General features: G+C 40.4%; 1 protein-coding gene across 1 annotated transcript; it reads right to left on the bottom strand.

Annotated features, from left to right (window-relative positions):
* Positions 1 to 11769: 11769 nt before the first annotated feature.
* On the bottom strand, positions 11770 to 24408 carry TRPV1 (transient receptor potential cation channel, subfamily V, member 1). The gene is made up of 17 exons (XM_010573722.1): positions 24188 to 24408; positions 23060 to 23255; positions 20689 to 21004; positions 19996 to 20162; positions 19538 to 19690; positions 19002 to 19142; positions 18227 to 18525; positions 17428 to 17604; positions 17036 to 17200; positions 16659 to 16754; positions 15986 to 16056; positions 15129 to 15294; positions 14324 to 14390; positions 13582 to 13898; positions 12865 to 12992; positions 12498 to 12613; positions 11770 to 11936 (listed from the first exon to the last, which is right to left on the bottom strand). Exons 3-17 carry the CDS (start codon positions 20988 to 20990, stop codon positions 11770 to 11772), a joined length of 2532 nt encoding a protein of 843 aa, XP_010572024.1. The 5' UTR covers positions 20991 to 21004; positions 23060 to 23255; positions 24188 to 24408.
* Positions 24409 to 26146: the final 1738 nt, after the last annotated feature.

Genomic DNA, 26146 nt, shown 5'->3' with positions numbered 1-26146 from the left:
TATGTCTTTGCAGTGAAGCTTAAGAGATGTACTTACAGCTGCTGGTCTTTCCTTTACTTGAATAATAGATGGGAATTAAGGGGAACTATGCAGGCCAGCAAAACAGGAATCTTTCTCCAGCTGTAAACAAGGGAAGAAAGAGTAAAGTTTGGGGTTTTTTTGGTAGGAGGTAGATCGAAAATTTGGAAACAAAACCATGAAGTATCTTAGGATACTAAGACCTAGAACCAGACATTTTAATCTGAAGAATATGGCTTTAAAAATATATCTACAAACTGCAGGTAAACTCCTCCTGTTCATCAAGTAGGTATCTTTAAAAACAGGATTGCTGGGTATTACATTTGTCTCAGATCCACTGTGTGAAATACCAGGAGCACTATGCTGTTTCTGGTAATGAATCAGCTTCCCACAAGCAGCATGGTGAAACGGGCCGTGCCTAGGCCAGTTTGATTTGGCATAAGGGGAGACCTTTGGCTGGATGCGCTGAGCACACATTCAGCTTTGCCTGACACAAATTTATGATGATATATTCCAAACTCTGTACCAGGAAAGGTTGTTCACATCTTGTCAAATGACTGTGCCTAAACTAATATGCAACAATCTAGAGTCAGCTGCTTTGATAGTCTTGTAGCTGCTGGTCTAACAACCTGGAACAAAGACTGAATACTGCCATTTAATCGTGCTTGGGAGAACATCAGCTTAGTTCTCAACACAAACTGAGAGAGACTGTTTAATAGCAGTCACTCTGAGGATGCAAATGTGAAAATAGGCAAAGTTAGATTAAATCTGGGTGAAGGTGCATTTGAGGACTCTTGCTTTAACTCTCATATCAACTACAGCAAAAGACCACTTAAGAAATTCTTTTGCTAAGGAGAGAAAATGAGTTTGGCAGCAAGCAGTACTTTGAACTCAGAAAGCAGCTATATCTGAAAGCACCCAGATCTGTGTGGTTTAGCAGAATATAGGACCTAGCAGTGTGGTCTATTTATAATGTAGTGGCAGTTATCCAAAAAGAAAAACTGGGACAAGCTTCAGCAAGAGAGTCAGAGCCCTGTTTCAAATGTGCCTATGAAAAGGTGTAGAAGATTGTATGTGCTGTAACAGTTCATGTGCACAAGAATTACACTTCATCCTGCCTGTTCTGTGTTAACAGCTTCTTGTTCCACTATGAGGACAGCCTTGACTCACTAAACCTAAGTGTCGCCTTTTCTGTGCAATTGTCAGATTTAGGAAACATGAGCCCAGATTGTTTCTAGCTAATCTTCCTGAAAACAGAGAAGAATGTCACATGCTACACATAGGTGGTGTGAGCCTGAACCGAGCTATTTTTAAGGGCAGACTTAAGAGTCAGGAAATGAGAGTCAGAACTACAGTAAGTCACATCTGTGCAAACATCTTCTTATAGTTTTAATCATTAACCTGCTTAACCTTTATGTTCGCAGACCTGCTCCACCCTGAGATTTCTGACAAGGCTAGCATTTTTCAGAAGCCATGGAGGGTTTTGCAATAGGCTCTCTCATGGCTATGCAGAGCATTTTATAGAGTTTTATGACAGTTACCAGCTGCTTCAGTTACTAACAGAGATGCCACAAAGGTCAGGAACATTAATAACTAGGCATGCATCTCCTATGAAAAATTACTTGAAAACATTAGCTTTGGATAGTCTGTGCAGTACGAATAAGCAGCAGACGCCCTATTTGGCATTCATTATTTTGTTTTTCTAGCAAGTGCTAGACTCACTAGCAACTAAAACGAACAAGATGAAGGAAACCCCAGATGGGAGGGATTGAGCATTTGGAGATCTGACATCGAGTCAGAGCTGCATTTTCTGTTCTGCTGATACGTGACATGATCCCAGTCAAACTTGCATTAGAAGTTATTCAGATTTTATATTTAATTTTGTGATTTTCAGTACCCCAACACTAAGTCACTAAGGGGAAAAGCCATTGTCTAAAAAGCATTTTTAGCATTAACAAGTAACAGCAAGGATAATTGTAAATTACTTATTGTCAGCATTCCATTCCCCAAGCTCCTTAAAAATAATCCACAGCCTAAGTATTAAAACACTCTGCATGCCAACTACCAGTAGCAGCCCAGTTCCCCTGAGCATAGCGTTTAACTGATTCACAAGAGTCTTTCATGATTTTTCACTGGGGAAAAAAGTGCATTTAAATTCTCTTTGTTTCTGTGGAAAAGGATTCAGAGTTGTTGATCTGTTGTGGGAAGAATCCACAAGATATCCCACAGAGACTACGGTTTTAAAAGAATGTGTATCCATTTAATGTTAGTAGTATAGTTTATGTTGAAAAACCACATGAAGATGTACTTCTGTAAGGTCTGATAAGACAGATAAGATACTATCATTTTCCCATAGTTTTTCCAGCTAACTTTTAGCCACATAGAGAGAAGGAAGTAAGAGAGAATAGGAAAGTCACAACAGTATGGTCACAGTGCTACCCCAACTAGAGCTCAGAAAGGGTGCTTTGCTGCCAATCTTCTGTTTTAAGAGAGTGTAAATGCTGCATTTCCACAGAGCATGATGCTGTAGCAAGGCAAAGCTCTCCTGATCTTACCGGCTTGCTTGCTAATATTGAACTCTTGATTTTAGGAGTCAGATTTCTTTGGTACATATTCAGTCCCCAGCATTGAGAGATTTCGTGTTACTGATGTCTCTTCAGTCAGTTATGATAAGCAGTCAGTTGTCTCCCTTGCAACAGATCCTTTTTTATGTTCCCAGAAAATACTGTATCAGAAAAAGTATATGTCATCCCATCTTAAATCAACAGATTGACCTTGATCCTTAGCACTTACCTTCACAGGACATTTTACACAAACTTCGTAAGGGAAAAATAATGCAAAAAAAATGTTGCTTAATAAATTAGTGTAACTGTCTCTCATTCTCCCCTACAGAAGAATGGAGGTCTGTAATCACATTGAAATCTATCTGAATTCAGAGAGATGCATATCACTTTTTAAAGGTTGCTTTTCTGTTTTCACAATATTTCAATACAAGTATCATCCCAGATGAAAAAAAATCTTCCTTTAATATGCATGTCAGCCTTTCCCCATTTTAGAGATATATTTAGTCAGTTCTGTAAATGATTTAGGCTTTTTTAATAATTATACTTGACTTTTCACCAAATTGTTCCTTGTTTTATAGATTATGTTGAAACAACATTTTCTATTTCTCACTATTTATTTAGCTATGCTTACTCTGAGGGGTGAAAAATAAGGGACTTTGAAGATCTGCAGAAGTCTGTACTGAGTTTGTTTTTACTGTGCTAACACTTTTGGACACACACACTGTGCTATATCCCAAGTAACTAGTAACAAACATTTTCAGATTCAGAGACTACAGCTTGCAGAATCAAAATAGCATACTCCTGACTGCTCTTTAAGTACACAGCTTCAGCGACATTATCTCCAATATAATGCTCTCCTCATTCCTCCACTCAAAGTTAAACTCGTTCTAGGATCCTATCTGTGTGCTGCTACACACATGCATGAAGAGCTTTTCACATGGCTCCAGACAACTGAATAGTACTTGCAAATATTTAAATATTATGCTCATAAACTGTGAGATAAGAGATTGTTTTGTGCAGTTGAGCAACAGAGAAATGAATTAGCCTGTAAGTGTTTGACTATCACCTGACAGGAGACAGCCTTGCAGAAAATCATTCCAGGAAAATACTGGGATATCACTTACCAGTTGGTACAGCCCAGACTGCAGGGACAAGTCAGTCTCTTCAGCAATATTGTTATGCACATTTGCATAACATACATGCCTGGAGATTTTATTCTGCAGAGATTCCTGCCATAAAAGAACAGTCCCATTCACAAAAGGATAGAGAAGAGTTACCAGAGCCTCCATCACAAGTATATTCCCTGCAACTATGTCACTATGCAGCTTACTCTTTTGCTCAGGCAAAAAAATCAAAGGGAGATGAGCCTGGTACACTGAAGGAATAGCATTATTGCTGGGACTTTCAAAGTTACCCAATAGCCAGGCACCCTAATTATTTCCTATTCCTCCAAATTACATTTTCCAGACCCAATTCAATCAGCTTTCTCCAGCTACAGTACTGCTGCTGCCCCGAGACTCCTGACTATCACAATGAGTAACACTGCTCATGACACTCCGTCTGTCTCTGCTGTTGTCTTCCTTTTCATAGGTAAGCTTGGGAACATGAACATTTATATTCTGCATTTGAGTAGCACCTAGCCTAGCAGTGCCTTGCTGAACCATAGCTAGACCTCACAAAGGCTACGCTAATAAATACACTAAGAGAACAAAAGAACAGCGATAAGCCTGATCCTACATCTCAACTTCCACCCCACCCCCCTTGCCAAAGAAACAAAGTTCCCTCTCTTCCTCCCTTATTATCCTCTTTCTCCACCTGATAGTGCACTCACTTCCACCTGAATTTCTCTAACTCCTGCACCTGTGGCCACTTCCCTATGCAGCAGTGGGCTCAATCCTCAATGAGTTGAAATAAGTGCAGTAGAAATCCACTTCATCTAAGTGGTATCAGTATTTGATGTCAGGTCATAGTTATCCTTTCTCTTGCCAAAGTTACAGGGGACTACATTTGCGCAGGATAATAATAAGCGATGGGAAGAATGCTTCTGTCACTCTTTTCCTGCATCTGTGCTACTGTTAGAGTCCCCTGCCACTCCTAAGGCAAAAAGTAGCAGTACAGACCTACAAAGACCTTTGCCAGTCATCACTCTATAGACGTGCCGGGTGTTGGGTACTTCTTCTTGTCCCTGTCCTGTGTGCATATGCTGTCTGCTGGTGGTGTAGGTCAGACTGTGCACAGTCAGTGGCGGAGGCTCACATGGGTATGCAACATTTCGAGGCTTCCATTTGAGGAAAAAATAAAACCAGTTTAAAGACCATGAGATGGGCACTTTTTACTTCTGTTGGTTCTCAGTTCACAGTCACCCAGGGGGGTCCAATGTCTCCTGTGCAAAACAACATGTAACACTTCATTGAGGTCTTTCAAGGCACAAACTCCACTTGGCTGTTATGAGCCTCACAGTCCCAACTAGGTTAGGGTTGTTCCACAACTATTTCAGCGTGAGTTTGTACCTGCAGTAAATCTTCAGTTGTGGTGCATAGTTTCTGTTAACACTTAGCAGTGCAAGGGAATTAAGCAATATGAAAATGCCTCAAGGAATATACTGTGAAGAAAGCGTGCCCCACCTATATGGTACATTTTTTTGCTCAAGTCTGTACTGCCACTGACTCAAGTAGTCTTTGGAGGGTGATCACCAAAACTGGGGAGAAATCTTAATATTGTAATAATTTCAGATTGAACTAATAGTTCAGTCTTATAGGAACATCAAACGTCCCTTTTTAAAAGAAAAAGATTTGTATGTTTCATCCATCTAAATCCAAGGAATAGTCCTTTCCCCTCCCCCCTCCAAAAATCTGGTTAGACCTGTAAAAAATATGAGGGAAACAAAACCTCACCCACTATTGGGTCTTACACTGAGAGCTAAACTTCACATCAACTGTGGCAGCATATGAGATGCTCACTAACTGTTAAGTCCCTGCAGGTCCCTTCCACTTTTTGTCAAGCTCTTTCTGGGAAATAATTGAAGCAGAATTGAAGGTGAACATCTACCAGTTGAAATAAACCCTCAGATACTTTGGTTCCCCAAAATAAGAGAGCTAAAATCTGCAGGTCCCACACTGCTGCAGTCAGGATGGCACTGGATATATTTGCTTACATGGGCTGAGGTTTGAGACTTCCAGTGTTGCCAAAGGGAGTTCTTTGGGCAGACACATATCGTATGTGTCCCATAGAAAGATCATCTTTCCAGGATACATTTCCCCTGACTCAATTTTAACCCATTATTCTAATTAAAAATCCTTTTATTATGCAAATAATCTCCTCTCTTTGTCAATGCTTCAATTTTCTGTTATTCAGTGCTTAGCTAAGATATAGCTGTTTCCATTTGTCCTTGCAAATCAGTCTCTTGAGAAACCTCTACCTATTTCCAGCCCTAAACTCCACTCTTCTGTATCTTTCTGGTAATGAGGGACCATGTCTTCCTTGCATCTTCCTCTATGCCAATTGAACACTCCTGGCTTTCCCCCTCTGACTAACAGGAACGGAGGACATGATCCCTTTTCCCTAGGTGCTTCATTATCTGCATTCTCCTTTGGTGTAAGAGGAACTGTCTGGGCTAAACCTACTATGTCAGCTTGGAAACAAATGACTTTGACTTAGTGACATGGCTTAAAACTGCTCTTACTGGCCAAGTGAGTAGGATGTTTCCTTCCAGTTCCTGTAATTGGGAGTTGCTCTCGCTGGCTGTGGAGCAGCCAGCTGACATGGCAATTCCAGGTGACATGAGTTTTCATACCAACATTCAGGTGACTAAAATGTTGATTTTAAAGGCCGATTATAACAATGACCAAGAAGTACTCTTCTGGATGATGATGAAGCCTGAAAATGTCGGTGATTCTGTAAATGTTCACGTCTCCTCATGTCCACTCATTGCCTGCATACTGAAACAGGAAGTGTTACTAATAGTGATGTAGCTCTGCCGCAGTATCACTAACACACCAGAAAGAGAGAAGTTCAATGAGGTAACTTGGTTGATTTCTCCTCCTTCCCAGAGAAATAGGGCACTCTCCACCATGTATTTTAAAATGCTTTGTACAGTTTAACATCTGATTTAGCAGAAATTGGGTCCATATTTTCTCTGTGGAAACTATTCGAGAGTCAGAAGTAATCCCAGTCTGCATGGTGTGGGTGATGGAAAGCACCTGGAGCCCTATAACCACATCAAGAAGACCCAGGATGTCTATGCTGCATCTGGCAGCGTCAGTTAAGATCTCTTCCTCCCAGAACCCAGTAAATCCATGCCTGTTGCCTAATGGAGCAAGAAAGACTTGTAAGAAGTATCCTTCACTGCAAGAGGATTCTCTCTAATGCACCAAAACATGCAAGCTGGTGTTAAATATCCAAGACACTGCCTGACAGTGGGCTGCTCTGAACATAAGCTTATCTGGGATTTTTAATATACATGGATTTTTTTGAGTTTGGAAGATTTACCACAACAGTTTGTTCAAAAACACTGTACAAAATTCCTATTGATGGGAATTTCTGAAAACTTCAAGCATCAGAATTTGAGTCCACTGGCTTTATCCCTTAAGGCTATGGGGTTGGCAGGATCCCCTGTGTTTTGTAGCACAGCAGCACTTGCTGGGAACACACCTTGTGCATTTTTGAGTACTGAGGACTCCAGAAAAGGTGCATGACTAAGTAATGTGCTAGTGTGATAGAGACGCCACAGAAGAGTGACAGGATTAGCTGGCATTTGGCAAAGACAAGTATGATTCTGCATAATGAATTTGATCAGAGGCAGCAAAACAAGACGGTGGCATCAGAGGGAGAAGGGGCTTTCCTGGGGCAAGTCAGTTATGGGGTACCCCAGAGGGACTAGGCAGCATCCCTAGACATGGCATGGGGGCCCTCTTGTGGGCCCTGGTGTCTTCTGTGGACCCCACTAAAAACTACCAATGAGAAGGGATTAACATTAATGTTTAATTAGGACAAGGGCTATTCAGACTCCCATGCCAGCTATTGCAGGGGGCACAATGAGCACATACAAACAACAGGCTGTGTGGCTCCAAGTTTTTCAGGTAGGATGTATGTTTTTCTCACCTAATTCAGAAATTATCAGTGTCTGAAAGACACAACAGTTCAGTTTACATGACTGACTAGACAAGTTGCATCGCAGGTATGGCAATGCTGTAAAATACTGAGATCGTGTTTTTGCTTTTCCACATGTTCATTAGCCCATTTTCAACTCCCAGTGAAGTGTAGCCCAACTCACCTTCGTCCAGCTCACCTCTTCTTGCTATCTCTCCTCCCACACACATTTGCAGTCATTGCTAATTAGAGTCGTCACCCACAGACAGGAGGTGAGCACATCAACACCCTTCATTTCTTTTGCACCAGTGTGGTTATTGGGAGCTGGTGGATATACACAGTTGTCAAACCTGATCATCTCATATTAAGCACTTAGTGTGGATACAAATTAATGTGACTAATAACTGTGAGAGGACAGAATTTTACCACCTGCAAGCCTCAAAGAATAGCATGGGAACCATGTGCTGTTTCTAACCACGTTCAGTGTGAAATAATTATGCAAACTTCAAACTAAAAAACTCTCCAAGTTCTCAAGACATGGATTCTGCAAGACCATGCAAAATATGTCTGCCAAGGTGAGCAGAACCTCCACAAAACAACCCAAGTAAAGATAATTTATTGCAGAGCCATGCTCCTCCTCAGCCAGTAGAGGTGTCTAGCAGTAGGAGGAGAAAGGTGCTGGTCCTCGCAAAGCTATTCTTAAAGCACAAATACTTCCTGACAAGCCACCTCTCCTCCCTGGGGTTTAGTTGCAGCCCTCCACGGTGAGAGTGAGTCTTTGTGCTCTCTGTCCCTTCAGAACAAGTATGTCCCCTGTAGGCATCCCACCCAGTCTGCCTGAACAGAGACGCACCTTCATTTCCAAAGGCAATTCTGTGCACCTATGTGGAATGAAGATGAAGGAAGTAAACTGTGGCAAACAGAGCCCTGGCCAGGTGAGTCTGAATAAATGTGTGCAACACCAGGTTGGAGTCACGGCCAAGCTATACCTCCCTATCTGTGGGAAACAAATTTCTGCCCATGGCAGTAACTGAGTGATGATATAGCTGGAAATTCTGGGAGGTTAATAATAACTCACTCTAGAAAAGTGGGATAATTTTGTTTGCTTTCCAGAGAAGACTAAGGGATTTAAAAAATGCAACCAAAAAACCCACCAGCACCACCCTATCCCACAAATATAGGGCATTTACATTTTTAACCACAGCATTACACTGATACATGTTTTCACTCTGAATTCTAGCATTTCAGTTTTTTATTAAGAAGTCCCCTGCAGTCTTTGTAATCTTGTTGGAACAGAAAGAAAGGCAGAGGTCTATATTCTGTTCAGGTTACCCAGGGCAGCTGACCAATCCTTCTGGATAGGCGCTTGATGTAAATCAAAGCAGAATTTAAGCAATGGATTAGGTCTCTACCCGGGCTAATAATAACGAGAAATGGATCCCTTACAGGGAATACAGAAATTTCATGAATGCTTTCCAGCTATATCATGATCCTAGTGTGCTTTCAAGCATAAATTTACCCTGGCACACAAAGGCATGGAGACAATCAACCATGTTTTCTGGTCAGCCACTTTCTGCATTTATTCTTAATAGTTTTAATAATAGATTATTTCATCCTCTCAGCCTGTCTTGCCCACTTAGCTGTACTTGTTTTACATGTGGACTGTCTCTTGCCATGTTCAGCATGGAGCATAATGAAGTCCTGAGTGGAACCTATAGAGACTGCTACCAAGTGTTTAGAGATACACCTTTGTAATGGTATGAAATTGAACACGCCTACCTTAAACATCTTTTGTGGTTTCCCTGTCCACCAGAGACAAAGCTTGTTGAGTTTAAATTCCGATTTGTTTCAAGCAATTCTTTCAAATCCTTTGGCAAGTTTTTCTGTTTATATCCTACAAACTCTATGGAAATAAAATTACATTTGCCCTGAATTATGTTAACAAAAGAAACAAGAATTACTAGTCCTCTAGATGGTGCTACTATTTCAAATAAAGCAGCTGAATGCTTGAAGATTTTGTTGAAATACATTGCTGTAGTACCCTATGAGAAAGAAGCACTGTGAAAAATCCCATCCCCAGTAAAAGAACTGACGTCAAACAACCCAAAACTTCGTCTAACACTGTTAGCAGTGAAGGGCAGTCTGCATGTAAATATACTAATTGCTTCTCTTTAAGAATAGTGAATGTTTCAGTATCTTAATGAACGCAGAAAAATTATAGGATGTATTGATGAAAATTATCTTTCAAAGGCTGGCTCAATTTTCTATGTCTTTGATTTCCAATCTTCCCAATAATTTGCAATTGACCCCTCCAGCGTACCACTTCCCGACTTCAATGACTCATATGAATGTTCTCTGACCACAGTCTTTGGATGCGTCACAGGCCAAGCACGACGGGCTTTTCCTGGCAAAGGCTGCACACTCTGGCACAATTTCACAGAAGTGCTTTAGCACAACTGTACTTCAGATGCAACCACAGAAACAGTGCACATGCTCAAACTGAAACCCATGGTTAAAAACCTTGTTGGCTTAAGGATACTTGTATATACACGCTGTACTTAGACTTAACAGCCTTTAATGCCCACGTGCTTTAGTGATACATAACAAGGAAAAAAGGTAAAACAATTTACCTTTTCTTGCCCAACACAGCTGCACAGGTCCAGCACTGAAATATCAGGCCAGCTGTCTGTAAGACAAATTTATCCTTAGTTCCTTTCTGCCCAGCCACTTTTCAAGAGGATGCCAAAGCTCCTCCTATTCTTTCCTCTCTTTCCAGGGCTCCTATCTGTAGTTTTGGAACATCTGCCTATTTTCTCTCTCAGATATTTTTCCTGATTCTCTCTGTAAATCCAGCCAGATGGATTTGCAGCACCAGATTTCTTTCCTCCTGTTGTTGCTGTCAAAGTAAAGAACAAAAACTTTCTGATTTCAAGATTATTATTGTTATACATTATTATACATCTGACCTTTGAAACATATATTCTCTATAACCACTATCTCTTACTTTGTGCAAAGTTCATCTGTTATCTAAATAAATGTCAAATTTGGGATCTTGTTAAGCCTTTAGCCTCAGTAACAATAACTGTGAGTTCTGGAGTTTACTCAGACAGTGTAAGAGAAACATTTATTTCATTGATTTTGACTATTCAACCTTTAAAATTTCACAGGCTGTATTTGTTCTTGTGGTATGAGAAAAGAATAACATCTCTAGATCATTCATTATTTTGTATTCTTTCACTGTTTCCCCATTTATTTATCTGCTTTCCAAGAAACTTTCCTCACAGGAATATATCTCTGGGCTCTGGGTGATTTTTACTGCTCTTTTATGAGTCCTTCACGAGTTTTATGATAGTTTGGTTGGTTAGTTGTTGAGTTTGCGAAGCCACAAAATCAGGGCCTGTAGCTGCTCACAAAAATACTTTTTAAAAGAAAGAGAATCTAAAAGCAGACAGAAGGTATGAAATTCACTATGTTCAGGGTGTTGAGTGATAACAATTTTTCTATAAGCGCTTTTGTTATTTTCATATTATCAACAGAATATCCACCATCACTGGCCACTTGCACCAACCTGCAAAACTTAGTGAAGTTCCTGTTAGCTAACAATGCAAATGTCAGCTCAGATCTCGGAAATGCATGAGAGTACTTTCAAAGAGTAAAAGAAATGGATGAAGACTGGAAAAAAAATCTGCACTAGAAAAGGGATAGCTACCTTACAGAAAGCTCTGAAGTGTGGGAAATTCTCAATGTATTTATTTATTAAAAAAAAAACCAAAACAAAACCAACCCCCTCCCCCAGCTATGGGAACTGTTCCTAACACTTCATGAGACAGCCTGGATGCAAATATCTAGCCAAGTAAATATAAACGAAGTAGTATAGACAGTTTCTTGCTGGTTTATATTAAAAATAACCATGAAGACATCAGCTTAAACAACAAGTAGTTTATTTAGCATACTTAATGAATCCTTGCACACGGCAATTTCCCAAGTCCTCTGACCTTCTTCCAAAAATCCCTGCTCTTATGAATGAAGTGCTCTAATTGCCCTGCTTGTGAGGACCAACATAGGCAACAAGAATTAACTTCTTAAAAATAAAATAAGATTAGACTGACTTTGGAAGTGAGTCTTTCAATGTATCAGAATCTTCTAGCTCATAATAAGGTTCCAAAATAGGTTTTAATTTGACTTCTTCTGGTAGTTTTTGAGTCTCTTCTCTCCTGCTTCCATCTCTTAAAAGTGGAACCAACGTTTTCCAGTTTTTCCCTGATACTAAAAAGGAAAGGAATGGTTAATTTTTTCCCCTCCACAGAAACAGAAGAAAATATACAAGTGGTTTAAATAGGAAGCTGATGAAAGAAGAAAGAAGCAGGAAGAAAGGGCTTTGTGGTTTTCTTCCCCATACTGTTCCATGACTTTTCCATATTTCAGCTGGCAAGTACAGCATAGATGGATCGTACAGTTAAATACTTCTGTGCTGAATGCTGAGCTCCCAAACTATAGGGTTTGGGGCCTCCAAAGTAGCTTCTTGGCTATCTGGCTGCCATCGTACACTGTTCCATCTCCTCAGGATTTAACACATATTATCTGCCTTGTAAAATCTCCAGTCAGAATGATGAATCTATGGGGCTTCTATTCCAGAGAGTAAAACTACTATACGAATAATGAGCCCACTTAATCCTTTACATTTTGTGCTGACTGAAAATGCCATTAACTTAGCTACTGCCATTATCATTAAATGCATAAACCTGACTGCCCTCTAACAATTAACTGATGCTGCTTCTATCAGCAGTGTGTAGCCCACACTAGGATTTAGGTCCCTGAAACCCTCACCTCTGCCAGGCTTAATAGAGTAACTGGGATTTCGTTTGAGGTCCCCAGAGTACCCAGGGTCTTCATTGATTATGCCCAGATTAGTATTCCATGTGGACCAGTTCACTTCATCAACCCTGGGGAGAGAACAACAAAACCAGTATCTAGTCCAAGGATCACCAGACAACTCCAGATGAGTTTACGTCACAAACTGCCACCTCTCAAGCCTCACATCTGACCCAGAAAACAGGTTAAGCTGACTACTGTAGACAGTGTTAGTGCACTACTTTTCAGAGTGCTTCAGGGGGAAAGTTCTGCTTCCCACTACCAGATATCTTAAATGAACAATCTTTTGTAGACAAACAACATTGACATACAAACAGGTTACCTAAAGCACCATCTGTAATCATCTTGGCCGTCAGGTGTGACCCCCACCAAGACTTGCTTCCCAGACCGGAATGAGCGCCTCACACAGTTCAAGTAGCTGTTTTCAATATCCAAGATTGTGATGGCTCTCTACCAGGTAAAAGAAAGCAGATGACTGAGAGGCTGCTGTTTCAAAGTCATACAAATCCTGAATTCTGCCTTTATTTTAAAAACCTTGAGCTTTTATCATTGTCACCATCTTAGAGCAGGCATGGTAACCATCTCTGAAACATCACCCTCTGTTAGTATGTCATTAAAAATGCTGAATTACTGCCCTGTGATTAGAACTATGAAGTTCTCTTTCTTACTTCAAACAAAAACTGATGTGCCTTTGAGATTCTGGTAAAGATTGTTTTTCCCCTTGCATAATCCCTGTCTTCATAGTCTGACCAGGATTTTCCATCATCAAAAGCCCAAATAATTCTGTCTAATTACAAAAGTACTTCTTTTCTTAAATTCTGAACATCTGTGGAACACTGGCCACATATGCTCAGGCAAAACATCAAATATGCATGGAAGAGGAACTAATATACTTTTTTTAGGAACTGTTCAGGGGAATCAGAAAGCTGCAGTGACCTGTTATTTTAGAAACATGTCAGTTCCTAAAGATTCTCTATGAAATTTCTTATGATTCCCCAAACCCTCTTTCTTGGATAGCAGCCTCACAGAACCAATGTACCTGGAGTTTCCAGATGCTCTTGCTCTCCTGTGCAATTTTGCTTACAGTTTCCCCCATCAGTGCAATAAGCATGTTGAGCAGGAGGATGTATGTAAGGATGACATAGAGAACCAAAAGGATGACAAACACAGACTTGAACCTGTAGTTCTCTGTGAACTCCAGGTCCCCCATCCCAATAGTGAACTTGAAAAGCTCCAAGCAGGTATAATACAGACTATTGTAGGATGTGCGGCCTCGCTTCATATGGCAGCACCGGGCATATTCAGAGCTATTTGTGTCTTGCCCCTCATTGTCATCTTCAATTAAAGTCACCACAGCTGTTGCAAAAGAGGAATCACATATGCAGGATGAAAATACAATTTGAGATCATAATTCAATTGCAAGCAATGAAAATGAGCATAAAGGGAACATATGTTATCTTCATGGTGCATTGTCCTCAGTGAAATTGCTCTATAAAATATTCCCCATAACTGACACCCTCTCAGAAGGTGTTATCTGAGTTTCATCTATATAGAACAGGATGACTGTTTTCCATTCAGCTTTGCAAAGCAGTTTGAGACCCAGGGATGAAAAGCTGTATGAAATTACTATACATAATTGTTATTCTGAAGAAATTTTTTTTTTTTTTGTAATTAGGTTAATTTGTTAGATTTTAGTTGGAAACAAAGTCTAAGCCATTTGAAAAAAAAATAATTCTGAGATTCTTTAAAATAACAAAAAGTAACTTCAAGTATGATATTACCTGTAGAAAATCCCAGGAGGAATACTAGATAGACAAACATGAAGCGACATAAATCTCTAAGGATCATCTGTAACATGGAAACAGAGTATTTTTATATTGCTAAAACTTGAATATAAACTGCAACAAAAACTGGTAGAAAATACTGCTTCACCTCAAGAAGGCATTTGCTGTGAGCTGGCTGTTCGTGCATTAAACTATTGTTTATCCTGTTGAGATAAACTTTAATACAGAAAACATTTTCCTCTGTTATTCATGCAACAGTTTACACACATATGCAAGACATATGTATGCCAAATAGTTTCATCTTTGTGAGTATAAACCACATTAAGGCAGTTGCATCTTTCTTCCCCTCTCGGGCTAGCTGTCTACATCGTATATAGAGGTTTATTAGCTAGCTACTGCCTCTTAGCTAACTGCTCTGTTTGGTAACATTTAAACCATACCTAAAGAAATTTCTAGCTAGTAGAAAGCCGTGCCATTTCACACCAGACCAGTCTGCACAGTTCTCAGTCTACTTTCACCCATGCCTATCCAACTGTAGTTATTTTGAAGCACAGCAGGTTACAATAGTAATATTGAGACTGCTACAAAATGTATCCATGAGAAGCAGGAGGTTTTTCTACATAACTTAAATTGTATCACTTCACTTGGAAAATAATGGCCAAGTATAGTAGAGTGATAATGAGAATTCCCAGTGGCATCATGGAGCTAGATATGGTGACTTCTCTTCTGGAAATGGGGTTGTTGGCAGCAGTGTCCTAATCTGAGCACTCTGCTGGCCTCATCACCCACTCACTGGACTGACCTTGGCAATCATGACAGAGTAAATGCCCATCTGCTGGAAGCCACGGGTGTAGTACAGCATGTTAGCCCAGCCCAGGGCCAATGAGAAGACCATGGAAGCCACGTACAGTTCCTGGCCACAGAAGTACAGCACCACAGAGCTCAGGAGGAGCAAGGAGTGAACAAAGCTGAAAGACAAGTATGGTCTGAATGCAGAGTGCTGAGTTGGCCACAGATGGTGGGAACAGAGGAGCCCCATGAGGTATACAGCAGAATGAGGGATTCTCCAAAACACAAAGGAGCCTTGGCAGACACTTCCTTTCTTCCCTTCATTCTTTCCCTTCGCAAATCCTACAGTTCCTCTTGCAAACCCCTCAGTTTCCCCACATACAAACTCCTGTAGTCTCATCCCTGCTCTTTCTTGTGACTGGAGGGAAGAGAAGTCCTTGAAAACACTCATTTCTTCAGCACTCCCTCTCTTTACGCAGAGCCATGAAATTGCCCTGTTTAGCTGCACTCCAGCTGGGAAAAGAAAGGGCCCAAATTATTGAGAGGCAAAGCTCCCTATAGGAATGGGAGGACTTCTGCACATCCAACGCATACACTCAATTGCAAATCCAACTTGGAGATCTATTCCTAACTCTGCTGCATGACACAGTCACTGAACTTCTAGACACTTCATCTGCTTTACCTCCAAAGGAGGTTACTGATCCAGACTCACTTGTTCGAGTGCTATGATATCCACTGGCAAGTATTTTGTAAGGACCCAGGAAATTACAGCAAAGCATCTACATATTACAAGTGGCTTCAGCCGAAGCTACAGGTCTCACACACTCATCTGTTCCATGCTGAAATGCAAACAAAGATATTGAAGCTTACAAAAGAACCTCACTGTAGCTGTCAACTATCAGCGTCTTGAATGACGGGCGCCTCTGCACAAAATACTGTATCTGAAAAAAAAAAAAGGGAATGAAGACCAGGTTTGCATCCAAGGAGGGATTAAGTATCCCATGTGAATGCATCAACTAAGCACTGATACCTGTACTGGGGAGCTGGTACCTATAAAGCATTTCAAAGAATAGCTCAAAAACAACAGTGGTGTAAGATCTAGGGAGGACTCTTCCAGTAACACTTGATTTGTCTTACATCTGGTGTCTCTTTTGAAGACAACAACCTATTCAGTCACTAGTTTGAGGACCTGTGATTCCCTGTGCACTCTCCATTGGCTGCCAAGAGGAAGCAGGGGGACTTTAAGCTAAGACAGGTAATCTTTAATGGAGGCCTGGCTATTTGCAATACCCCATTCTGAAGCTTTGGCTAATTGCCCAGGTGCTCATTGACTTCTAAAGATCATTTTTTATACAATAGACAAAACTGTATCTTAGCTCATTAGTAACCTGAGAACTCCTAATCAGGCCAAGGAAAAAGATTTTTAGCTCTTGACTAAAACATGGATTATCTTAGCAGCCAATGCTAATGAATAGGAAAGGCATGTTTGATTCTTTCCTACACCTACCCAAACAGCAAAAAGGAAAAGTTTCAAATATCTTACCCCTCTGAAAAAAAAATAGAGACCTCCCAGAACACTCAGGATCTCTCCAGTCACTCGAAAATATTCCCCAGTGCTGTGACCAAATGTGAAGGGAGGCTGCATAAGACAGGAAGATAGATAAGTTCAGCAGAACTGGAGATAGGAAAGACCTGGCCTTGCCAGCAGCTGAAAGCAACCACATTTCTGGGGGAACAGGTTAAGTTTCTGAATGTGTTGCAGCAAGGGGACAAGACTGGGAAGCAAGCAACATCAAAATCTCCCTCCTACCTTCAGGAAAGAAGAAAATTCTGATGTTAGGATCACACATTCAAATGGGTGGCAGATCTGGGATATCATGCACTGGGTGGGTCCCCTGATGTATGACAGGAGTAACGTACCTTTTCCTTCTTCTCTACAGGTCTGTAGTAAGCAGCTGCAGTGAGGATGATGATATGCATGGTATAGACAAAGAAGTTGAAGTAAAATAAGTGTTTGACGAACCGGTCCCACTTGTCTTGCAGCAGTCTGTTAAGGGGTTCCACCAGCAGCATCTCATGACGGTTCTGAGCAGAAGAAAGATGAGAATCTCGATGGGACCAGTATGTACTGGGCTTTGAAAACACCAAATTACATTAATCTTCAGTAAATGTTCCCTCTGGTACCCTTAAACTCAGGAAGGGAGATTGCTGTTTTACAGAAATGAGGCAAAAGATGCACTGTGTGGAACTTGGAGCTCTTCCTGAACAGTCCCCCAGCCTGTGAATATAATGCCAAGGAAGTGCATACTCACTGGTGTTTCACTACTGTAGGCAATAATCTCAAGCACTGAATTTTTCTCGCATGTGTCTATACAGGACAGGTCATAAAGAGATGAGTGGACAGGTCCATAAGCCCATTCAGTGAACTTCCTAGACAAGTGTCTGCACTCAGGATCTTTGATCTCTCGTCTGAGGATGTATGCGAAAATCTAATTGCAAAAGAACAATACAGCCAACATTTCAGTGCTAATGGACTTCTAGTTCTTCAGTATCTCCACATGACAGGATGGCTAATTTCTCCCTAGTTTAACTGTGCTGAAGTCAACCCACTGAGCCACCGCAGAGATCAAAGTCTGAAGTAAACAAAACTAATTTTCTCGCTGGATGCTGGGGAACGAGAAATACAAATACTGCTTACAACTCGCCATTATCTGTTTCAAAACTGCAAGAGAAAAACAGAGATGTATGTTACACATCTCTGAGCATGCAGTCTTTGAATGGGGACTGTCAGAAGGCAAGTTATACCAGCCCATCAAAAGTACAAGGCCTCTAGTAGTTCAGATGATAGCATAGGCTCACTTTCTGTTTCCACTTGGGCTGCCTTGCATACCAGTGGTATATGAATAATGCCAGCTGGGCACAGACACACACACACACTTTGTAGCCTTTAAGGACTATGCTGTTTTGCGTGTTAAACTGCAGGATCAGTTCCTCTTAACTAAAAGGGCCCAACAATAAGCAGTGATACAATCTGTCCTGCATAAATGTTTTGCCTGTACTCTGTATAATGTGATACAGTAGTGGGACAGTTAAACACATTTGCTCACCTACCCCTATCTTCCCTGTTTTGGCTGCCAAGGTTAATGGAGTCAGCCCTTTCTTGTTGGTGAGTTCTTCTAGCTTCAGGATTGGATTAATTTTGGCACCAAGGATCAATATGTTATTGTACATCTTGGTAACAAACTTCGTATTATCCTTAGTATTATCTGCAATCTCCACCAGTGTATGCAGGACCATATTGCCCATGGAGTCCTCAGCAGCAATGTCGGCTGCCTGGTAGGGGTTCTCAAGGAGGAATTTCACAATGCAGAGCTGGTTGGTGCAGGCAGCCAGGGACAAAGGCAGCTCTCCTATGGACAAGCAATGGGAAGAAAGCCCATTACTACATGTGCATAAACAGAAAGATCACATTGTTTTCATCTCTCTCCATGAGGAGAAGAGGTGAATTTCTTTGTCTGATATAGCACCAATTCTTGTCATAGCTGTTAGAATCACATTTTCTTTGGTTTAAATGCATCACAGAAACATGGTGCTTAAAAAAGCACTGAAAGGACAGCTAGCAGAAGGTTACAACCTTTCAAAGGATACAGCGCCCGGAAAACAAAGGGATGCAGACACCAAGCTCATGCTGAACACAACCAGCTACCGACTGTGTTTCTTTATAATCTCAGCCTTTGGGAGTAAGTATTTGGACTAGAGTGGTGGAACAGCCCATCTGGTAGTTCTGAGCCTCCAGTCCCACATAAACAGGATTATTTAACAGCTTGCACTTTGGATAATGCTAGGATTATTCATTCAATAAAGCCCATACTGTGCTCACCCCTACCAAAATAAAAGCCAGGTTTCCCTTTGATTTTCCTGAAGAACTCCCCACAGGCTCTTGCATGAACATCTGCTCCGTTCTGGACCAAGAGCTTCACCAGGTACATGTTCCTTCTCTCAATGGCGATGTGAAGTGCAGTCTGGCCTACAGAGACACTCATCAGACAGAAATCTTCAACATTTAGTACAGACTGAGAGCTTTTAGGCACTGCAATTCATTCAGCTCCATGTAAGATGGTGGAACTGAGAGCTTTGCAGACTGAAAAGCTCTAGAATTGAACAAAAAAAGATGGCACAGACAGCAAATGCAAGTCCCCTGAACTTGCTCTTAAATCATTGTATATCAAAAATGGCAGAATATTGCACCTAACAAAACATTGCTCTAGCACAAATGCACTGATTGTTAATCACACACTGGAACTTTGGGGTACTGCATCCTCAGACACAAGGCCTCATGCAGAAGACTGTTTGAGAGCCCTGCCTAACCCTATCTTCAGTCTTAGCACCAGAAGTATTCACTGTAGCAACTGTTTCTCTTACCCTTGTAGTAGTTGTCAGTATACTCTGCATTAACAAACTCTTTCAGAGTTCCAGTTTTCCTTGCAATATCCAGCAGTAAGGGAATGGTATCATTTTTCCCATCATGTAGATTCAGCATGGCTTTCAGTAAGCAGGTTTTCCCAGTTTCTGGCTCTGTAACACAAAAAATTGCAGCTGTATAGAAGTGATTACAAACCTACCATCTACTCCCAGGCATGCAGGAATTAATGAGGTTCTTTTCAAAAGACAAGAAAACTCATTCAGGGTTTCAAAGAAAATTTCAACTTTTCTGAATTCTCCTGTAACCTTACAATCAATGGGTTGCTCAATCAATAGGGAAGTACTGGCTATTAGAGGACCTTCTGCAGACACTTAACAAAATTACAGTTCTTTGTTTTCATCTCAGGAGCACTACTGGAAGAAGAGGGCAACTTACGGTATGTGACACTAAAGGGTACCTTTGAACTCATCATCTGTGAGATGCTTCAAAGTTCTATTAAGGTAGAGCAGCAGATCATCCAGGTCCTTTGTGTTGCCTTGGGCTACAGCATCAAAGATCCTTCTGCGGTCGTAAAATTTGAAAGCTTTTTCTGAGCAGCCTGTGATGGAATCTGTAGATAGGAGCCTAACAAGGGTAAATTTCAGTTACTCAAAGACAGATATTTAGCAGACTTTTTATAAACTACCAGAATACTATTTTTCATTTGCTTGTGTGAAGTAGTAAGTGCTACAGAATAGTATAGATGGATCTGCGAAGTCTACAAGATCAACAAAGTCTGCAAGCAACTGTCCTGATAAAACTATGCATCTGTTGCTGAGAAGTAGTTGAAGTATGGCAGTCTAACTGCAGGCCTGGGAGCCAGGCAATCCCATGTTCTCATTCTGAGTGATGTCCACTCACTGAACAGTTTCAAGCAAGTGAATTAAGCCCTACCGCTAATTTTGGGCAAAATATCCATGGACTGAATTTTCAGAGCTGCCAAGAGACAACAGCTATTGTCACAGATGCAACCCTCCTTATTTTGGCATAGAAAATAGTGAAACTGAAAAAATGGGCACGGTTTTGCAGAGAGAATAAATGCTGCTCTAAGAAACATGGTCTGCAGCTGTCAAAGTGTTCATTACAACCAAATCTTACAAGGCAAACTTACTTTTGAAGTTTCCCCCTCTCCAAATTGGCATGAAGTTTGATGACAGAAGGAGCCATCAGGTGATCCATCTGGTAAAAGGAGTCCATGGGAGCCATGTCCTTGTCACTATCCCCCATCACAAACCGCCCACGTCTTGCAAAGATGTTGCTTTTGTGTGGCTGCACCTTGGTGCTGACTGTACCCTGGAGGCTGTCAGGGGTTTCCAGCATGGAATCCTCCCCATCCGTGTGTTCATCTGTCACTTCAGATTCCTCCATGTCAGAACTGCCAAATTTCTTCATCTTCCCAAGAATGGAAGACATGGTTAGCAGGCAGTCTGTGAAGAACGACACAAACACCTCAAATCAGCACTTTATGGGGCCATGAGTCCCCTTTTGCCTAGGGCTACTCTCCAGAAACAGCAGGGAAGGGATTGGTTGCTCTTATTCCAGAAGTGAGACAGATGGACACATATTCACTATGCCCAGCGTTGGAACAGTTTAGTAGGTCATTGCCTCCATGCTGTTTGCTACTGTCCCCACTGCCCTTACCCATTTCAGAGTGGAGAAAACAAGCCAGAGTGTCCCAGAGCTTGCCAGTCACCTCACTGCTGAGCTGACTACTGCTTAAAACTAGCACCTCATCCTTCTCCAATCATTGTTAAAGCCTGAACAATCTCTGCTTTTCTTCTCTACTTTCTAACTGTTTTGCCACTGTATGCCACAATATATTCTCAGGATTATATCAGGCATGTGAAAAAAGCCCGCTTGTGCCATAACCATATCTCAGTGATCCTGAGCACAGAGGGCTTCCTGCATATAGGAAAATTATCACTTAATGGCTTTACCGGAGTTACAGCAGTACTAGATGAAAATTGGGGCATGTGATTCTTGAGAGATGAGTGTCACCTCAAACATGAGATACGGAAACAGAAAGGGAAAGATTACCACAGATAAGAGGTGACTGTAATACCACATGTCTTGATTTTGTCTGATTTACAACCACAATGAATTTGATACAAGTTAACAAATACACTACACTGAAAGTAGAGCAGACCTTTTTTTTTTCTTTGCTTTCTTATCAAACTGTTTTAATCAGACAAATGTTGGTCTTCATGCCACTGAATGCAAAATATTTTGAAACTCCAGCAGTGGAGCCAGGAATGCATCATATTTGAACTGCTGCATAGCTGGCTTTCAGAGACAGCTGATCAGCCTTAGAAACATACTCTGAAATCCTAGATTGCTTGGAAACCTTACAGCTTTGAGCACAAGAATGTTACAAAATCTTTAAAAAGCCTTCAATTATAAACCAAATTACAGTGGTCAGTAATCTCTGTATATTCAGTGTGAAAACAATGTCATAAACACGCTTCAAGGTTGTTTCTCTTCACAAAAATATTCTGAGGGATTGTCTGCAAACCTACATTGTACATTAAAGCTAGATTTCCAGTTCTATGGGACTAGTTAATATTTACATTAAGGGTCACTTACATTTTCCTGTGCAAGTAGGATAGGAACGAAACTTTTGTACAAAATTATAGAAAATGCAAATGCCTGACAATATATGTGTAAATAACACATCAATTTGCAAACTTGCACATTTAGGGTTATTGGAAGCAAAACAGACAAAATACTAATTAACTGCAGTTTAACTTATGTCCTCTGAGCTCACCTTTCAAGTTCTTTGTGTCCTTAGAATCACTCTGAAAGAATAACATCTTATTAACTTAATTGTTCTATAAATAAGAAATTATATATAGAAAAGTATTTCCATTTGGAATATGATACTAAAAATACAGAGGAACAATTTTACTTCAGTGAAAAAGTTATAAAAATAGTTTTTTATAAAAACGAGAAAAACACACTAGGAATACAGCCATGTATAATTTTAATTTTTTTGTCCTATTTAAATTAATGTGGATTGAGCTAAAAATGTCAGAGAGATGGCTATGGAAAATGGAATCACTTATTTTCCACAGAATAGGTGCAATATTAAAATCCGCAGAATACACTCAATCCTATCTCCCTGGCAATTTGCTCAAAGCTAGTTTAGTCATTTTATGTGCTTTTGTTTCTAAACCCTGTTGGTAATATCTCTGATAATGAAGACAAAGCCACGTTTCCTCATAAGTATGAATTTGCACAGGAAATAACCTTCAAAATTATGTAGAAGGATTCTTTAAAAAAAAACAACTTTAAAATATTATCTATCCTAAAAAGTGCATAACCTACATGAACTCCTTGAATCCTATGTACATTGAAGTTTGGTACAATAAATGAGGTAAGGAAATATTTTTAATAGAATGTCTAAACACATCACAACTTATAATAAAAAGAGAGTTTACAAATAACTAACAAGCATGCTATTCAAATACACACGCAGAACTTACAAATATTGCAAAAAATCCTATCTTCAGCAAAATAGTCCAGTCTCAGTAAACACCCTCTGATCTATAGGAATTTGGTGCTGGGTATTCCTCCTCCAAGGTGCCTGGACTGAAAAGCCCTCAGAGTTTGCTTCTCCACTCCATTTGTCTGCAAAAGTGTCCTATGTGTCTGATGATTTTTAGAATCAAGGGAAGTTCACTAGAAGAACAGAGCATACATTAATAAGATCATTAAGAACAATTCTGGAACCAGAAGCATCATGGGCTTCTATTCCCAGGAGTTTAGCAAAGCTCTTTACAAGAATTGCAGTAAGCTGCAGTTGTTTTTTCCTCCCCTTTAATTGCATTTAGTAATGGAATACTCTTCTCCAGATTTCCTCTTCGTAAATACACTCAAGCTTGCAAAAAAAAGCCAAACCACCAGACAACAATTGTTTCTGTGGGTCACAGCTTCATTTCAATTTACAAAACTTGGTAAAATATGCCACAGCTCTTCTCTGACATCAGTCATCTTTCTGGACATCTTTCTTAGGTGGCTGCTGTAAAGCCCCACCAAATAATTTTAAGATAAGCTGATACCGAAGAGAGAACCATTGAGAGAACCAATGACAGAAGGTCCTAAGGCCATTCTATCATTCCATGTTCCTGCTGTGTTTTATTTAAATAATATATATATTTAACAGTCAGCTTTTAAATATTAATGGCATTAGGAAAAAAAAAATTCTTCTCTAATCCAGGATGGACACAACACCCTCAAAAATTAAGAAATGTGTCACATATTGTTAAATATGTAATTTACATAAGAACTTTCTGCCAGAAACTAATCTAGAGAAACAGCTTTTCCAGCAGGCTGAGCTGATAGGCTGTAGCTGTTAGGCTAGAATCAACCTCCAAGCCTCTAGCTCCCGAGGTTTTGAGTTAGATTATGAAATTATTCAATGAAATTAGCCAGTTTATGTTTTGCAAAAGGTAACTATCTTTCTAGTCTTGCCCTCTATCTATCTATCTATGTATAAAAGAATAATATATTTGCCTATTTAATAGCAAACTAATTATACTACTTAAAACACCCTACGGCACTGTACTCAAAAGAAATAAAATGCCTCTTTTTAATGCATAAGTATAGATTACCAATAAGCCAGGTCCTTAGCTGGCGCTCCTGGAGCTTTGCTGAGCAGAGCATCTCATTCAATATTATGATTAACTCCCCACCATTTCCAAAGCAGAGACTCAGTGAGAAAACTATATGGATAAGCGGAGGGTCTCCCTTATTCAGTCAGTCTCTAGCTTCTTGCTGGTCCCTTTTGCTAAATGCTCCTTCTCTCTCTTCTCCCATTCCAGGCACCAGCTCCTTTCAGTCTTACTGTGCTCTGATGTACACACTTTGGGAGCTTTCTGCCATTTTCTGAGTTGTGATGCCTCCTTCCTCAGCCTCCTTGACCTGCACTTCTTGTGAAGATGTTATTTCCTTCTTACCAGCAGTACTCCATTGCTTTTTGCAACAGTTGTTGGACAAACCGTATTCCATCTCAGCAGGGACCTGGTTTAAAGGTGTAAGCTCATAAGGAGATGTGAATGCTTATCAAAATAGGCCAATAATAAACAAGAAAGAATTTATTCCTTTTTCTTGAGCCTGCATCCAACATGCTGCACAGGCTTTCTACAACTTCTGTGCTTGAAAGTAATTTTACCAACGAAGAGCCCTCTCCACCACTGCAAATGGAAAAACATCAGCAGATGTGCTAGAGTTCTTAAAGACGTATCCAAAGCTGGCCTGCAGGTCAGAGATAGTCTTGCCTTTGCTAATAGAACCTAAAATCAGACCACAATTTTACCAGCTTCTGGCAACAAATACCACTTGATTTCATGGTTAACAGCATGCTGGAATACTATTATCAGCAGTTTCCAGTTATTCAATAAAATGAAAGCAGATCTGTTGACACAAAAATATTTTATAACAACATAAAAGAGAAAACGAGATAAAACAAATTCAGACTTTTCACAAAATCTTTAATCTAGTCTACACTTTCTCTGTAATTCCTATACATGCCAGTAGTTACCTAAACACAACATGGAATAGATGCATGGAGGGAGGGTGGAGGGAGATGGAAATTAATCCATGTCTGTAATTAAGATATCAGAACAGCTTTCTCACTACAAAAACAAGTCAGACCTGATGCTGCTAATGTGCAAGATAGGGATACACATCCACATTTCAGTCAAAATAGATGCTTCTAAGTAATGAAGTTGTATCTAGGTAACATGAATTAGGCTTTTATAACTCTTGAGTTTGCCAGGTCCTCCAGTTTATGACAAATTTTGACCATTTCAGAGAGGCCCTGATCCACTCGACCACCCAAAAAACAAATGTAAAATAATTATGTATGGCAAGTAAGGAAAACAGTTACCTCCCACCCTATAAATGTATTTTCCACTCGAATATAAGCCCTGCATGCCAGGCATCTCCAGTCATGGTACTGGCCTAGCCATGCCTTTGACCTTAGTCCACTGCACCTGATCTGGGTAGCCACAGAAATAATCCCCCATGCTTTATTTTGATTGTTTTGTCGATGTTCAAATCAAGGTTGTATTCCATCTTTTACAGAGACAACATGCAACATGTGAAGACTGGCATTCACTCTGTGCAAGAGCCACCGAACTCCCCAAACAAGGCTGACATCCTGGTCTGCTACCTATATGTATGTATATTGTGAGACAGCTTAAGGACAAGAAGTCTCTAATGAAAACATCAGACTAAGTTACAGACAGCTACTCATCTCTCCTAGTCTTTCTAAACCTATTTCCTACCAGCAAAAGGAGCCTTGCATGAAATACCATTTTATGCAGAAAGTTAATGGATCTTTCCTAGCCACTCAGTCAAATGTAATGTGATAATTACTTCTTATTTCACAAATGGCAATGACAAAGCAATGAAATGTGAACACCCAGAAGCGGACATTAAACACAAGTTGGTGTTTTTCCACTGTAATGAGTAAGATTGCATGTTGAATACAACTCCAGAAAAAGTGAAGGAAGTGAAAGGAAACACTGTAAAGCCGGGGGGGGGGGGGGAAAGGACGCCACTCCCGC

This window comes from Haliaeetus leucocephalus, unplaced genomic scaffold (assembly GCF_000737465.1).
Source record: "Haliaeetus leucocephalus isolate CR32 unplaced genomic scaffold, Haliaeetus_leucocephalus-4.0 Scaffold395, whole genome shotgun sequence".
Classification (NCBI taxonomy): Eukaryota; Metazoa; Chordata; class Aves; order Accipitriformes; family Accipitridae; genus Haliaeetus; species Haliaeetus leucocephalus.
Note: the sequence above shows the minus strand (reverse complement) of the source record. Positions and strands in the feature narration are given on the sequence as shown.